Source organism: Bos javanicus, chromosome 2, assembly GCF_032452875.1.
Source record: "Bos javanicus breed banteng chromosome 2, ARS-OSU_banteng_1.0, whole genome shotgun sequence".
NCBI lineage: Eukaryota > Metazoa > Chordata > Mammalia > Artiodactyla > Bovidae > Bos > Bos javanicus.
The window spans coordinates 132787098-132804182 of record NC_083869.1 but is presented as its reverse complement, the minus strand read 5'-3'; the positions used below and the strand labels follow the sequence as shown (position 1 = coordinate 132804182).

The 17085-nt window shown below is 53.9% G+C and overlaps 1 protein-coding gene across 1 annotated transcript; it reads right to left on the bottom strand.

Moving 5' to 3' along the window:
• Positions 1–909: 909 nt before the first annotated feature.
• On the bottom strand, positions 910–6295 carry PLA2G2E (phospholipase A2 group IIE). Its single transcript, XM_061431276.1, has 4 exons — positions 6035–6295; positions 5272–5435; positions 4963–5069; positions 910–3135 (listed from the first exon to the last, which is right to left on the bottom strand). The coding sequence occupies exons 1-4, from the start codon at positions 6293–6295 to the stop codon at positions 2993–2995; spliced, it is 675 nt and encodes a 224-aa protein (XP_061287260.1). The 3' UTR covers positions 910–2992.
• Positions 6296–17085: the final 10790 nt, after the last annotated feature.

The following is a 17085-nucleotide window of genomic DNA, read 5'->3' as shown; positions in this document are numbered from 1 at the left end:
GTGGCTGGATGAAGGCCTGGAAAAGCCCATGAAACCAAGCTTGAATGCCAGGGGTTGGTGGACAATGGGGAGCCATAGAGGGTTCAGGGCGGAAGAGTGATGTGATAGAAATCAAACTGGGAAATGAAGCTGGGGCTGGTGGACTGGATGGAGAATGAAGGGCTGAGGAACATTTGGTTCTGAGAGCCCGATTTTGGCTCCATTACAACACTCGCTAGTGAAGAGTGACTGGTGGTGTCTGTCTGGAGGTTGGCCACATCAGACTTGTCTGTCTCCAGCATTCAGCGAGGGGCCAGGAGCATAGTTTGTATGAAAGTGTATTGAGGGGAAGAATGAAATTTAATACGGTATTCAGTTCTCCAGAGACTACAAAGAACCCTGAGGAAGCAGACAAATGTCCATGAAGTCATAATGGGACTCAACTCGGGAATTCCAATGTGATTTGATTTCTAACCACTTATTCAGCAAGTTATTTGATTGAACACTTGGTTCACAGCTTATGCTAGGGGCTAAGTGGGAACAAAAGCAAAACTCATCCAAGTCCTGTCATCAAAATCGGAGAGGCAAGCTATGACACCTTCAGGTGACAGAGCTTTCTTTCAGCCTCGGTTTAGTCCCATGCCTCATTCATTCATTCACTTGCTCAAAGAACTGAGAAACAGCATTTATAACAGTGCCTGGTGAGCGCCAAGCGCGTGATAAATGTTAGGAATTGTTACTACGACTGTCATTCACTTATGGGATTCTTTATAAGGCGCTCGGCATTATTTTGTGTACATTCATACATGCTAATTTATTAAACCTTGCTACAACCAGCTTGCCCGGGAAGTGTCACTGTTCCATTTGACAAGTGCGGAAACCAGAGCTCTGGCCATATATCAGGGCTCTTTGATTTCAGTGTATGTATGAACCACCTGGTCTTGTTAACCAGCAGGTCTGGGATCAGGTCCATGATTCTGTTCTAATAAGCTTCCTGAGCAGTGAGGTCTTGAATGACCCACTGCTGCTAACTGGCAAAGCAGAGGGCTCTACCTGGAACCTCCAACATCAACTTCAGGGTTCTGCTTTCCTCTTTTCAGTCCTTTCTACCAAGTCTACAGCTGGAAATCAAGTGTCAGGGCTATAGAGATACACAAACAGGACTTAGATGGAATCATTGACTCGTTCACCAAATATTTATTGATTCCTGGGAAAGCGAGCTGCGCCGAGGTTGTTCTCAAGTTCTACTTTTCACCCTGTCAGATGGTTAAACAGCTGTGGCGTCACCAGGGCCTCCTCCCAGCGCCACATCACGCCCAGAACACCGCCTTGCCTTCATCTCTCCCGAGTCAGACCCTTCTTCCTGGGCTTCTCGTGTGTGCACTGGCACCGTCATTCTGAGATGTCTTTAAGGACTTACTACTTCTCAGCTTGTTTATTACTGAAGATACGAGAGGACTGATTTCACTAGCCCTGAAACACACTTTGCCCGCCCTGACAAAGGGAAATCGAGGTTTAAACCAAATTTGTTTGCTCCCGGCAGCCTGAACAAAACGGACGCCAGAGGGCGCCTCAGGACCACGCTTCCTAACAAACGCGGCCCTCTCTTCCCCACCCACTCGCTTTGCACTTTAAGACCTCATCTCCTGGTGATTTTTCACACAGGATTTGAGTCAGTCACAGCAGCAAAGCACACACATCTGCCCTTCTCTTGTTTGTTTGGCCAGCACAGAACTGCTTCACCGTTTAAAATTTATGATGATCATCCTTTCGATGGCATCAGGCTCTTTCCTGCCCTCAAAGCCCTGAATGTTGTCCGCATGCCAAGAGATGGAGAGGGAGTGAACGTTTAACCCTGTCCACTGTGAGCTTTGCCCGTGCACTGCGTTTTTACATGCTTTATCTCACTGAATAGGCTCATCCCAGCCCTGGGAGATTTTATCCGCATATTACACACAGTGGAGTATCATGTCTATATTTAGGAGTAGAATCTGCTGAAGTTTATTTCTTCCCAGGTAGGCTGCATTCCAATTTGATGGGAATCCTTTGGTGCATTAAACTGGCTCCAAAGTCAGTCTCAGGATGCTGGATGTAAGATGTAGAACTCTTTCCTCTTCCCCTCCTGGTATCAGGAGCCGGGCCTGGCATGGGTATCCTCACAGCTGACCTTCCCTGGGCACTCTGGGTTGTCCATGATGACAATCAGAGGGGTGGTGGGCAGTGACTGATACCGACTCATGCAGAAGAAGGTCCACTGGCTTGGGAGTGAGGACACCCCTCCAGGTAGAACCTTCCCTCTCTGACCTCCGGGGTGCCCCTCTGCCAAGGGAGGGCTGTGAATCAGATGATTTGAGAGCCTCTTTTCACTCTAAGCCAGATTTCTAATGGGAGGGAATTGAAGCCTGATGACATGGTGGGGGCAATGTTTTTAGGTTGGCATTTGCGTGCTTTTCACATTACGCCATATGGCCAGAAATATTCCTGCTAGAGACTGCCATTATTATCTCGGATAAGACGGTAAAATGTTAGAAAAAAAGAGAATCACAAAGACTCATTGTAATGGAAAACTCAAAGGACAGAGTGTTGGAGCTGCATGCAGGGGCCACCCGAGCCAGACCCACGCTATGTCCCCGTGCTTAGCACATTTCTGGGTGCTCGAGAAACAAAGGCGTGAGTGAAACCGGAGACTGATGAACCCTGCGACACAATCTGAGGGCCAGTGTTAGAATCCTGGGCAAACATTATTCACATATCAGAAGAGGGGACTGAGATCCCAGGGGACGGGTTGTGGAATCTTCCGGGTGTTTCAGGAGTCCCCTGCCCCCGGTGTGGCTCTTTTTGAGGGCGCTGTGGCCAGGGAGGCCAGGGACGGTCCAGGGCTGAGTCTGGGGCCTCTCAGGGAAGGATGGGCTTACGGGAAAGGAGTTTTCTGGCGGGAGAGCCTTTGGTGCTAACCCTCCCGAGGCCTGGGGCCCCGGCAGCTGGAGGCCTCAGCGGGAGGCAGAGTGCACCCTTAGCAGGGCGGGGTGGGCCCAGTGCACAGCTTGTTGGGGTAATGGGCGTATTTGCGGTTGTAGGTGCCCAGGTTGCGACGAAAGCAGAGCGCGGCCTTCTTGTCACATTCGCAGGTCTGTCGCTGGCAGCTGGTTCTGCCGGCTGGATGGGATGTGGGCAGTCAGGGCCCGGGAACCTTGGGCCCGCCACTCCCAGCCATGTGCAGGGGAGCGTGCTGGGGTCCACGTTCTCTGCCCGGAAGCCCACGCTCACCAGGGGGATGCTCCGGGGGGATGCTCCAGGGTTGGGTGAGAGAACGGGCAGGGTGCTGAGGCCCTGCTGGGGCCAGGGATGCTGGAAGCCTGGAGATTTGTCCTTGCTGTCCCTTCCTCTCCCAAACCCACTCCACTCCCCTAAGCTCCTTCCCCACGGGGAGACCACTTGTCCCAGCCCAGGGAGGGCTGTGTTTCTGGGCGACCCTTCTCCCACGTAATGGATTGCTAGTGGTGTCGGCAGCCATGAACCAGAGAGGAAAACTACTGAACGGCAGCAGCTCGATCCCGGTGACCTGGGCGTGCCCCGGAGGGCCTGGAGCTGGGGCCTGCGCCTGCCTCCCTCAGCGGGGATGGAGCCCGTTTTTCCAGCATTTATCTCAGGGCTCCCCCTCCACGTGCGCACACACCCAGCCTGGGGAGTGGGGCGGGCATCAGCTCTGTGGGCTCCAGGGGCCCCAAAGCCTCCTCTTGCCTCCATCGCCTCTGTCTGTCCTCAGGGGCTCTGGCTCCTTTTTGTCCCCACGAAGACATCCCCCCAGCTCAGACATGTCCGGCTTCCTCAGGGTCCCTCGTGAAGGTCAGCCTCATTTCCCATCTGGGTTCTGCTCTCCCCTGCTCTTTCCCCAGAACTCAGATTTGGCAGGGGCTTAACAGCTATGTCAGCTCCCAGGAGCTGGGCTAAGCTGGCAAGTGTGAGGTTAGGTCTCCCTTTTACAGATGAAGAAATAGGAGGGGTTCTATTCCTTGCCCAGAGTCACACGGCGGGGAGGGGACTCCCTGAACCTGTGTCCCATTCACCTGACCCCTCCCTTCACTCACCCTCTCAGTGCTGTCCCCAACAGGTGGCTTCCCAGCCTTGCATGAACTCCCCGTGACGGGGAGCTCATTACCTGCTAAAGCCACTTTGCTGAGTGGATGGCGATGGCAACAGGACACTTGGAGCCCAGCCTGCCTCCCGCAGCTCTGTTTCTTGTCCCGTCCCGCCCCCAGGACAGACCCCAGAGATCTGAGTCTTCTTTGACCCTCCCAGCCCCCTTGTGCTGTGTCCTTCCAGCTCCAGGCCTGCCCTCCGCCTTCCAGGCTACTCCTGGCTTTGCGGCAGGAAGAAGAACCTTTGGTTCTCCGATGTGAGTTCCCTTCATGGGGCTGGGCTGCATGGAGCCCTTTACACTGATTCGGGTCCAGCTGTTTCCCCAGGCTGGGGAGCAGAGGAGAAGGCTAACTGGTCCAAGTGGGCATGGGGCCTGGCGAGGAGGCGCCCCGGTGTGGTGGGTCAGCCTTTGGGGGTCTGTGGTCCCCCATCCGAGCTCCAGCCTCTGGGTCTGGGGCTCCGCCCTCGAGGCCCTGTCCTGGGGCTGTGCCCCTAGTGGCTGCCCAGGCCCTGGGGAGGGCTGTCTGGGCACAGCTCCTCTAGGCGGGCTCGGTGCTGTCCCTCTGCTCTCCCCCCAGAGGCTGGAGCTGGTGGGGGCGCCTCTGAATGGGGGGGTGTTCCTGGGGTCCCAGGGCAGGAGCTGATGGGTCCTGGGCTCTCCAGACCGGGTGCCATGGGAGCATCTGGGCGCAGGGACACGCCTCTCCCTGATGCTGTGATGATGGAAGACCCGCCTCTCCTGCCCAGGTGACCAGGCTCAAGGGTCTCCATCAGGAGAGGGGTTCCTGGCTGAGTCCCCTCCCTCTCTAGGGGTCTGGGGGACCCCCGGGTCTGCTCACTCACCGCAGAAGATGCTGTGCCTGGTGGCTGAGAAGAGGTACCTTTCCATTTTGGGTTCACAGCCCAGCTTCTCCAGGCGCCCGTAGCAGCAGTCATGGGCATGGCAGCACCTGTGAAGGTCGTGGACGGCCTGAAGGCGCCTGTGAGCCCAGCTGGGCTGGACTGGGGGCTGCCTGGGGGGCTTAAGGCCCAAAGGGGCTCGCAAGTGTGGTGGTCATGCCTCAGCTTCCTAGGTACCCCCAGCTCCCCGCAGGATGCTCCCCCTGGCGCCTCCATCCTCCAGGCAGGACGGCGGCTGGGCCGCCTGCTCACCAGTCTGTCTTGTCCACCGGCCAGTGGGAGCCACCGACACCGCAGTAGCAGCCGTAGTCGTTGTACTGCAGTGCGGGCTTCCCCGTCATCCTCTCGATCATCACCCCAAACTGGACCAGGTTCCCGCCGGCCAGGGCCGCTGCGGGGACGGAGCGGGGAGGGCGTCAGCTCCCTCGCGGCCCCACCCTCTGTGGCCAACTGCAGTCCCCACATCTGAGTGCAGGCATCTCTCGGATCGTCTCGGGAACCTCCACCTCCCCAAGCACCTCACTCCCGATGATAAGAGTGCTAATCAGTAATACGACAGATACGACAGAGGAGATGGCTGGACGGCATCGCAGACTCAGTGGACATGAGTTTGAGCAAACTCCGGGAGTTGGTGATGGACAGGGAGGCCTGGCGTGCTGCGGTCCATGGGGTCGCAAAGACTGAGCAACTGAGCAACAATGCCAGTCAGTAGTGCTGTTCCTGTGATGCCACTGCACCTTGGTCTCCTGGTCCTCACCTGCATCGTGTCCCCACCCGACCTCCCACCCCTGCTCTCCTTCCACCGTCTCCCAGAACTCCCCCGCCCCCGGCTCATCCTCTAGGCTCCCATCCCAGTTTCCTGATCCTCTCCCCTGGTGTCAGCCGCCACCCCCGCCCCCCAGGAGCACTCTGTCCGCACTGGGTCCCATCAGATGTCGCTGGATAAATTTCCTGACTACCTGGACTTCCCTAGTTCCTCTGGGTCCCGAGGCTACATCAGTGGGGGCCCGCCCACCCGGCAGGTTAAAGGCAGAAACGGACACTCAGGTCGGGGGTGGAGCGTGGGCGGCAGCAGCTGTCGGGGGCCCCTGCCGGCCCCGCTCCCTTGTCTCCCCAGGCCGTCCAGGCTGCAGCCGTGCCCCCTGGCCCCCTCTCCACTGGCCAGTTCTTCCTGGGCCAGCACTGGCCTCAGGGTGACCGATGACACCCTCCCGGGGGCCTGGCTCAGGAGCCCCCCAGAGTATTCCCATCCGGGGCAGAGCAGGAGTGCAGGCATGAGGGTCACTTACCCAGAAGGCATAGGAAGGTCAGAAGAGGGGGTCGCTTCATCCTGGGGGGCGGGGAGGGGAGCAGGGGGCAGAGAAGCAGGGCTGCGGGAGACGGAGATGGAAGCCAGAAGGGGCACCTCTGATCTCCAGGCACCTCCCCGATTAGTTAAATACCCGGGTCCTGTCCACTCCCCATCATTAACCCCTGAGCACCCAGTGATGCAACGATGCTTCCAGCTCTGACACTCTGGCCAAGTCCCAGGGGAGGGGCCAGGCTGGGGCCCACAGCTCTGCTTCCAGAGCCAGGCGGTGGAGCCAGCCTCTGGGCCTTCTCCTTCCCGCCCTTCCCATCACTGCCCTCTGCCCCAGAATCCCTGCGCTCGCCCCTCCGTGGAGCTGGGAGCCTGGGCCGTGTCAGGGGCTTTCCCTTCGTGGGGTCTTTTTCTCACCCTCATTTTACGGACGCTGCTCCTGAGACTCAGAGAGGCTGAACTCAGATGTCCTGGGAGCAGCAGGGGTGAGCCTGGCCTGTGTCCACGCCACTGGCTACTTCAGCTTGGCTCTGACTCCCCGCCCTGCCCCTCAACCAGCCCCCGTTGGACCCCGACAGGGCCTGTAGCTTGGCTAAATGACAAGGCTCTGGGCGCCAAGAACCTAGAGTCCAAGGCTGGGAGCTGAGCCAGCTGGGCTCGGGGGTTTATCTTTCTTGTTCTTTCTTAGGTGTGCTACTGCTTGCTTGACGGGTAGCGAAAATCCTCCCGGTTGTGAACTCTGTCTCCCCAAAACCCTTGAGCGGTGGTGTAGCGTGGCTCCTGTAGAAACAGGCTCAGTCTGAGTCAGCTGGAAAACCCACATTCCAGCAGGGACTGGAAGCTTCCATCCTTTTGATGTCCTCTTGGGGCCTGCACGGCGGAGACAGCAGCTTCCTACTTCGGCGTGGCTCTGAGACTGCTGTCCCCGGAGTCAGGTCAGCATGTGGAGGCTGGGCTTCAGAGTGTGGCTGGAGGTCAGCAGGACAGAGGAGGGGACCCAGCTCTGCTGTGATCAGAAATGTCGGGGTCCCACCAGCCTCAGCCTCACCATGGCCTCGTTTGCTGGCTGGAGTCCACTCAGGCAGAATCGGACACAAGATGCCGGGACCTGGCCTGTGACTTCCCCCTGCCTTCCATGTTCCTGGTCTGCTGGGATAACCAGATCGGCCACTTCCATCAGCGTCCGGGGTCTGGGAGCTGCTTGGTCTGTGCCCCTGGAGTCCCGTTTCCGCCATTTGTTACATTTCCTTGTGAGGAATTTCGGTTTTTCCTGTTCCTATTATGAGGATAGAAGCCATCTCCTTCATGGGAAAGAAGGAACGCTCATAGCCAGCTCAGCAGTCCCCGCACCACTGTTTACTCTACGGCAGGACCATGCCAAGCTCTTCTCCAGCAGGATCTCCAGGAACCTTCAAACAGCCTCATTACTCGGTCATGGTGATCATTCCCATTTTACAGAGGAGCAAACTGAGACACACGCCTAAGTAGCTGGTGAGCCAGAACGGGGGCCCGGACAGTTCAAAGGGCTTACAGGAGGCAATACCAACAGTAGGCAGGCTGCCGGGCACCTGTGATATCTTTGAAAAAAGTGAAAGTGTTGGTTGCTCAGTGGTGTCCAACTCCTTCGTGACCCCATGGACTGTAGCCCACCAGGCTCCTCTGTTCATGAAATTCTCCAGGCAAGAATAATAAAATGCGTTGCCATTTCCTTCTCCAGGGGATCTTCCCCATCCAGGGATTGAACACGGCTTTCCTGCATTGCAGGTGGATTCTTTACCATCTGAACCACCAGGGAAAGGGGCCCTCAAAATTTTCTCTCATCTTTGAAGTCAGAGTGAATATAATCCAGCTTGGGTTATATTTAGCTTCATACCACTGTAGTCACAGCATCTGCTTTCCAATTTTGTTTTTTTTTTTTTTTTAATGAGGAGCGGGTCCATGAAAGGGAGAGTGGCCAAGGGTCCACAGTAAAAACCATCCTGTAGCCTCGAGCTGAGCCACCTGTGTCGGGCCTCCCCTTCAGGAGCTGACTGAGGGTCTGACTTCAGCATCCTTTCCTGGGGAGAAGGCTGGGCCTCAGCCCGCAGATGGGGAGGACTCCCAACTCGAATTCCCTGGCCCAACTCGATATTCCCTATCCCATCCGGGATAGAGTCCCTGGGGAGGTGTCACCTTGCGGTGGGGTGGGGAGGACTGGTGGCAGGGATCTCGGGCGGTGATTTGGGATTAAAGATTTTTTAACCCTGGACAGTAAAGCTGGGTAAGCACTGACATACATTCTGCTGCGGCCCTGCCTCCAGCCCCTCCCATTTCCTGCTCAGGACTTCTCCTGGAACCCTTTCCATGCTGGGCTGTGCTCACCCACTGGGAGAAGACTTGCGAGGAAAGGAGCCAGAGAGGTGAATCCCCTTGGCCAGGGTCACCCGGCTGTGCGGAGTCACCGTCTCCAGTGGGGGAGGGGGCGTCCCCCTCTCCTTTTGTCTTTTGAATTTAACGAGGGCGCTCCTGGCAGCCCAGGCTCCTGGCCTGGGTCATTATATCCCAAACAGTGAGTCACAGGGGAGCTACCTCCTAAATAACTGAAAATTAGCTTTGATTCCTGGGGAGGTTTGCCCCACAGCTCTTCCTCCAGCAGCATAAAGGGTGTTTCCCAGGAAGGGCCGAGTTTCTGAGACAGTCCCTTTATTGAGCCATTTTGAGTCCTGGCCTGACCAGGATGGGGCCCCTGTGAGCTCTGCCAGAGTGCACCTGCGGCAGGAACCTGAGGACTGTGGGGCCAGAGTCAGGCAGGGAAATGCAGGCAGGCTTCCAGGAGGCGGTGTCCCCAGCTGAGGTTGGAAGTGGGGACGTTTGGGAGGAGACGTTTAGGCATTCAGGAACTGTGGTTGGTTTTATGGTTTTCTCACGAGCAGCACAATGTAGCTGAAAGCTCTGGATCTCTGCATGACTGAGACAGGGACTTGAGTGTTCACCTAAGCTCCACCACCTTCAGGCTGCGTGACCTTGGCCGGTTCCGTCACCACCCGAGCTTAGTTTCATCATCTGTGCTGTTGTTGTTCAGTCGCCACGTCGAGTCCAGCTCTTTGCGACCCCGTGGACTGCAGCACGCCAGGCTCCTCTGTTTTTCACTGTCTTCCGGGGTTTGCTCAGATTCATGTCCATTGAGTTGGTGATACTATCTAACCATCCCATCCTCTGCTGCATCATCACTAATGGGGGATAATTAGGCCTACTTTTCAGAGTTTGGGATCAGATGAAAAGGAAGTGAAATGTGGAAAGCTCTTTGCAGGGCGCCGTGCCCACAGGAGGAATCCATAAACACTGGGTCCCTCCTTAACCTGGTCACGGAGGAGGCAGCTGCTGGCCTAGAAGCTCAAAGCCCTCATCCCCGCTGGAGGCCAGCGTGCAGCTGGGCCCGGTCTCCCCGCTTTTCAGTGGGGCTATTGCCCTCACTTGCAGATTCTAACTTCCATGATGGAGGAACAGGGAACAGAGCCCCATCTCTCAGCAAGGGCTTCTGTCTCTTGGTGTAAAGCTGTCCCTGTCGTGAGAAGACACCATCCTCCTCCTACTTGGCATCATCATTGTCATCCTCATCACAAACAACCACCATTTATTAAGTTCCTACAGTGTTGCAAGCACTTTGCGGAGAGCTCGTCATCTGCTCAATCTCATCCCTTCCATGCTTACCCTGGAGCCTGAAGGATCCACAGCCTCTCCCAGCAAAGTGCAATCCCCTTCATCTGAAAGAATTCATTGCTCTTCAGTCAATAAACTAGACTGAGGATCTTCTAGGTGCGGGGGCTCCACGGGAGAGCAAAGCCAGACCCAGTCTCTGCCCACATGGAGCTGGCAGTCCAGCAGGGAGACTGACATTAGTCATTGTATACTGAATGGAAACTTTCAAATAGGAATAAGTAGCCCAACCAAATGTTCCTTGGGTTTATGAGACCATTTATTGGGGATGTCTGATCTGGGCAGGGCTTCCCTGTGGAAGAAATGATTTAGCAGGGATCTCAAGATGTTAATAAGAAAGCGGGGAGAGTTTAAATGGAAGGATAGTCTGTGCAAAGGCTCTGTGGTCTGAAGGACGTGGCACTTGGGAGGGGCTGAAAGGAGCCTGGGGAGTTGGGCTGGTGGTGCGTGGGTCTTGAAGGGCATGATTCACTGGGAAGCTGATCCCGGAACCTTGACCTCCCGTTCACCTCACAGCTTGAGTCTGATGGACAAGCAGCCTGGAGCTTGCATGATGCAGGAGAGGGCCTGAGGTCCCCCATGAGAATAAGGTCCCTCTCTGCAAGACCTAAGCCTGGACAATCCCGTGGATGGAGAAGCCTGGTAGGCTGCGATCCATGGGGTCGCAAAGAGGAGGACACTACTGAGCGACTTCACTTTCTTTCTTTCTGAAAGACCTGGTGATATTTTCATCCCAACAAGGAACCTCCCTCCGGTGGGAACGGGCTTTGTAGAGCTGTCATTGCAGAGTTGGGTCCTCCCATTTGTGATGGAGGGTAAGGAACAAGGATCCTTGGCCTGGGCCTGTTGTCTATAAGGTCGCCAGCATCTTTGCAAAGTGGCTCTGCTGAGCCTTGCTGAGCTCCGTCCAGGGAACGGTGGAATGCCGTAAGGGTTTGAAACAAGTGACTTGCTTGTGTGTTTGGACAAGGTGACTCTGGCTGCTGAGAGGTGAATGAATGGGAGAGACAGCAGCCAGGAAGAGAAGCAGGCAGGAGAGCGGGGTACCGTGGACTCCAGGGTGGGCCCACGCTTCAGGGGACACCCGGCTCAGCGCAGGTGGGTGGTGGAGCCAAGGAGGAAGGATGATGAACGCACTGGGCGCCACCCCTTGCCGGGCAGGTGCAGGGCCACCGGAGGGAGCGGAAGCCGAGAGTCTCCGTCCCAGATGGCTTCAGTGCCCCCGCTGGTCCAGGAAGGGAGAAGGGGGAGCAGGGACGCCCACACAGGTACGGGCCGGGGTGCTGCACAAGCTCCTGTGTGATGCTGGCGGGGGGGTGTCTGTAAGTGCCCGTGCATGGTTGGGGTGGTGGGGACGTTCAGGCCCGCCCGCTGGGAGGGGCCCCTTTGCTCCAGGTACCATAGGGTCCTGGTTCAGATGATGCTGTGGGCTTCGTGGTCAGGCTGCTGGTGTTACCGCTGGCTGACTTGGTGTCCTCGGGCAAACGACCTCACTTCCCACACTCTATTCCTCATCTGCACAGTAGGGACGTCAGTAGAGTCCATCTCATAGCATTGTTGGGAGAGTTAACGAAATAGTACCTGCAGGCGCTTCCCTGGTGGCCCAGTGGTTAAGAATCCGCCCATCAATGCAAGGGTCACCAGTTCGGTCTGTGGTCCGGGAAGATCCGACTAAGGCTGGGGGCCGCATCTACTGAGCCCTCGTGCTGCAAATACGGAAGCCACGTGCCCAGAGCCTGTGCTGCAGAACAAGAGAAGCTGTCTAATCCAGAAGCCCTCACACCAAACGGAGAGCAGCCCCTGCTCGCTGACTCCCAAGTCCCTGTCCTGCTTGGTGATGGTCAGTCTTACTCCTAAAATTTTAACATTTTTCGGGGCTGATGAGTCCTCACACCGTGTGTCTAAATATTTAAAAGTTATCAATCAAGCCAACAGACTGGGAAATAAAGCATGTTCTATGTTTCCATCTAAATATACTTTCCCAACAATAAATTAAAGAAAATATGGAAAGCCACAGTTTTTATGAAGTTGAAAATTAGAAATATGTTCAAATCGATTGAGTTTGATTATTCTCATGTGCTCTGTTGATGGGCTGGTAATGTTTGAATGACTTATAAAGACAGACACACTTCACAAATTATTATACATTTATTCCATAAACTGTATTTCTCTTGCTTTCATTTCAGCAAAATCAACTATGCTATATTCAAAATGTTCACTAATTTGTGTTCCTCTGACAGTAATGATCTAAAAGATTTTTTAAAGATGTAATTATATTCAAAGTGTATGAAATCTAACTACGTTTCCTAAAACAGTAAATCTAAAGACAAAAAAAAAAAATATCAAATATGCAGGTGATACCACCCTTATGGCAGAAAGTGAAGGGGAACTAAAAAGCCTCTTGATGAAGGTGAAAGAGGAGAGTGAAAACCCTGGCTTCTAAGATCATGGCATCTGGTCCTGTCACTTCATGGCAAATAGATGGGGAAACAATGGAAATAGATTTTATTTTCTTGGGCTCCAAAATCACTGCAGAAGGTGACTGCAGCCATGAAATTAAAAAAGACACTTGTTCCTTGGAAGAAAAGCTATGACAAACCTAGACAGCATATTAAAAAGCTGAGACATTGCTGCCAAAGAAGGGTCTGTATAGTCGAAGCTATGGTTTTCCAGTCGTCATGTATGGATGTGAGAGTTGGACCATAAAGAAGGCTGAGCACCGAAGAACTGATGCTTTTGAACTGTGGTGCTAGAAAAGACTCTTGAGAGTCCCTTGGACTGCAAGGAGATCCAACCAGTCCACCTTAAAGGAAACCAGTGCTTAATATTCATTGGAAGGACTGATGCTGAAGCTGAAGCTCCAATACTTTGGCCACCTGATGCAAAGAGCCAACTCATTGGAAAAGACCCTGATTCTGGGAAAGATGGAGGGCAAGAGGAGAAGTGAGCAGCAGAGAATGAGACAGTTAGATAGCATCACCAACTCAATGAATATGAATGTGAGTAAACTCTGGGAGATGGTGAAGGACAGAGGAGCCTGGTGTGCTGCAGTTCATGGCGTCACAAAGAATCAGATACGACTTAGCAACTGAACAACAAAACAACTTTTTAAAAAGGTTTTTCCTCTAAAGTACTCTGAATTCTCTATGAAAGTTAAAATGCAAAATATCAATGACAGCACATGATATACAAAATTGTAAATGAAATTATTTGAATAAGTTGACTTTCTGAAAGTTTTTGGTGAAAGTTTAATCACACATGCCAAATATTTTAATAAGAATAAAACCATTCCCAATTCTAACGTTCAATGTCATTCAGTTGCCAATATAAGAAGCTGCTCTCATGACACAGTGATATGCCCTGTTGTTGTTCAGTCATGTCCAACTCTTTTCAACCCCACAGACCGCAGTAAGCCAGGCTTCCCTGTCCTTCACTATCTCTCAGAGTTTGCTCAAAGTCATATCCATTGAGTCGGTGATGCTATCCAACAATCACCTCCACTTATATAAATGTACAGGTAATACGTATTGTTTGATCTCATCAAATAGTCCTTGGAGGGTACCTTACTAGTTCATGAGCACCTCCAGACCTGTGGTTTGAACAGACACAGGCAAAGGGTATTTGGAACTCATGGGAGGTGCTACTTTGTTAGGCAAGAACTTCCCAGGTAGGCCAGTGGTTAAGACTCTGTGCTTCCGATGCAGGGGGTATGAGTTTGATCCCTTGTCCAGGAGGATCCCACATGCCGTGGGGCAACTAAGCCCGTGAACTGCAACTCCCGAAGCCCGCATGCCTAGAGCCCATGCTCTGCAATGAAGAGCAGCCCCTGGTCGCTGCAACTAGAGAACGCCCGTGGGCAGCCGCGAAGACCCCGTGCAGCCAAAAATTAAAAAAAGGAAAAGGAAGAAGAACTAGCACTTCCATCCCCTCCAAGAGGAGAGCCTGATGAGGTCATTCAACCCCAGGCTCCTGCAGCTCGTGGCCTCCCCGGGAAGAAGCATCCATTGATGACATGGCTACAGCACCGCCCACAGGGCAGAGGATGCTCGCTGGGGCCGGAATGATGTTGGATGTGAGCAGGATGCTGAGGGCTGGGGATGTCCTGCCCCAGGGCTGGGTGCTTGTCAGGGTGCAGAGACACTCCTGGGCCTCCCAACACATTCAGCGTGTGTGCGTGTGTGTCCCTCTGCCAGTGTGCATGCGGGCACGGACACGTGTGTCTGTGTGCCTGTGTGCCTCTGTGTGCGTCCCTCTGTGTCCATGAGTTTGTGTGCATCTGATTATGTGTGTGTGTGACACGTGGAGTCCTCTAGAGCGTGGGGCCCTGGGCAGGGCCTCCTTGGCCTGCCTGTCCAGGTAGTCAGGGCTGATGGTGATGCCATGTCCGTTCAGCACCTCCTATGTCACTCCAGGGGCTTTACATTTGACCTTCACCACAGCCCTGTGGCGTGGGTCTTGGTCTTTCTGTTTCACAGACGGTAGAACTTAGGCTCAGTATCCTGCCAAGGTAGTAATCAGCCAAGGCTCCCGTTCACAGGCTGGCTCAGACGACAGGCGGCTCTGACACTGTTGCTCCTGCTGCCTCCCCGTGGTGAGCTTAGGGACAGGGCTGATGTCCCTTGCTCACTCAGGTGCCCCAAACTCAGGATCTCAGGAGTCAGTGGGAGCGAATGCGCTGAAGCTGACTTCAGCCGCCTCCTCTGTCCCTTTGTGCTTTGGTCTTCCAGAGCCTGCTATTCCGCCCTCCCTGGAGATAGCCAGGTACCCAAAACCTAACACTTGGGGCTTCTTGGTTTGTGATCTGGAGTTCCTGAAACTCTGCAAACTTCCTTCCTCCTGGAATCCGTCACTGGGTGTCACCACTGCTCTGGCGCTCAGGGATGTTACTCCTTCGGACATTAAGCAGCTGAATGACAGGCTGGAGGGAAGAATCCCAGGTGGGGAGGTGAGAAACGAGGCTTTGGGTTCTGCCACCAACCCACCGCTCTTCCTGAGCTTCCGTGTATTCTAATTTTTTATCCGTTTTTGGTTTCTTTCTGGCCACACCTCAAGGCTTACAGGATCTTAATTCCCCGGCCAGTGGTTGGACCCAGGCCTATGGTGTGAAAGTGCTGAGGCCTAACCGTTGGACCTCCAGGGAATTCCTAATTTGTTCCATTTTCTTGCAGTTCTAAACCACACCTGTGCCATGGCCCTGGACCTGGTGGGACTCTTAGCGAGGAAAATCCCAGATGTGAAAGATATCAGTCCCCAGGTATCTGTTGCTGGTGACCAGCCATCCCAAAACACCGTGGCTTAAAGCAACAGCGATTTCCTCTTTCTCATGTTTCTGGGGATTGATTGTGTGGTTCCTCTACTGGTTTCTCCTGGACTTGCTCATGGGGCTATCACCAGTTGGAGGGTCCTCTGGGTGGGGAGGTCTAAGACGGCCTCACCCCCAGGTCTGGGAGTTGGTACCAGCCATCAGCTGGGACACCTCGACTCTCTTTCTGCATCGGGATGAGAGATGCAGCAACTCACCCTCCACTTGGCTTGACCGGCTTCCTTCCATGTTAGTCTTGGCATTCCCAGGGGGCAAAGGCAGAAGCTGGTCTCCCTCTTAAGGCTCCTGTCCTGAAACCCATCCATGGCAGCCCTTCTGCACATTCTACCAGTCGATGCAAGTCCCAGAGCCAATCTAGATGCAGGGAGTGGAGAAACAGATTCCACCTCTGAATGGGAGGACTGACAGAGTCCCATTACAAAGGAACCTATGCACTAGGAGGGGAGGAAGAAAGGGAAAGTGTGAAAGTGTTGGTCGCTCAGTTGTGACTGACTCTTTATGTTCCCATGAACTGTAGCCCCCAGGCTTTTTGGTTCATGGAATTCTCCAGGCAAGAACTTTGGATTGGGTTGCTATTCCCTTCTCCAGGAGATCTTCCCAACCCAGGGATTGAACCCAGGTCTCCTGTACTGCAGGCAGGTTCTGTATCATCTGAGCTATTTGTAGCTATTTTGTAACAGTTGATTGAGCTTCCCGGATGGCTCAGCAAGTAAAGAATCTGCCTGCAGTGCAGGGGACACAGGAGATGCAGGTTCAATTCCTGGGTTGGGAAGATCGCCTAAAGGACGAAATGGCAACCCACTCCAGAGTTCTTGCCTGGAGAATCCCAGGGACGGGGGAGCCTGGTGGGCTGCCGTCTCTGGGGTCACGCAGAGTCGGACACGACTGAAGCGACTTAGCAGCAGCAGCAGAGAGAAGGGCCCATTATTGTGCAGTTGGGGCAAAATACTAAATCCAAACTGATTCAATAAAATTGTGGAGCTGAAACTACTCTTAGAGAAAAATCCAGAAGAACCCCAACAGGATTTGGGTAATTATGGAGATATCTGCCCTAAGCCCTAGAGTCTTAATGTAAAGATATAAATTTTGCTGTTCTAACTGGTTGGGAAGATGCACAAGTTCTATCCAGGAAGTCAGCATCCTAAGGACCACGCAGGTGCCTCCCTGTCAGCCAGAAGACACAACAATCCGATGCCCTTAGACAAAGAGAAATGACAACCTTAGGAAGAAAAACTGGAAAGGTAAGATGCAGGAACAAAGAGCACGTCTCAAAGACAAAGCAAAGCGGCTCTGATGTGCTCAGCAAGTCTCAAGACCCAGATGAAGGAGCTGCCAGAAGTCAGACAGAAGTGGCCGGAGCAGCAGAACACTCCCCATGTTGCCTGGAGATACTCAAAATAGGTGCAAATGAATGGTTCCCAAGTCCCTACAAAGAGAGAGAAGGAAGCCAACACACGCAGTTTAGCCAACATTTAGGTTCTAACACCGTTAACTGCCGTGATGGAAAGATTCATGCTGATCCCAGGGGACAGATAAGCAAATGTGTGAGTGGAATGGAGCACAGGGAGTCACAGAGGAGGGAACAATTCATTCTGCCAGCCTGGCCTTTAAGGAGAGCTGCAGAGAGGGGCTGGCCGCTGAGCTGGGGCCTTAGAGAGTGAGCAGGGCTCTGCTGGGAGAGCCTGGAGGAGCTGTGGCTACAGAGGCTCAGAGGCTCGTTAGTCCTGTGGGCATCCTTTCTTTTCTC

Bases quoted from the DNA above. Each gene is read 5' to 3' on its own strand.
- PLA2G2E (XM_061431276.1), bottom strand. From the start codon at position 6,295: ATGCCTGCACTCCTGCTCTGCCCCGGATGGGAATACTCTGGGGGGCTC. The intron at 5,070-5,271 runs GTGAGCAGGCGG...CGACCTTCACAG, and splicing joins CCGGTGGACAAGACAGACTG to GTGCTGCCATGCCCATGACT. The intron at 3,136-4,962 runs GTGAGTGAGCAG...CATCCCATCCAG, and splicing joins CAGGCACAGCATCTTCTGCG to CCGGCAGAACCAGCTGCCAG.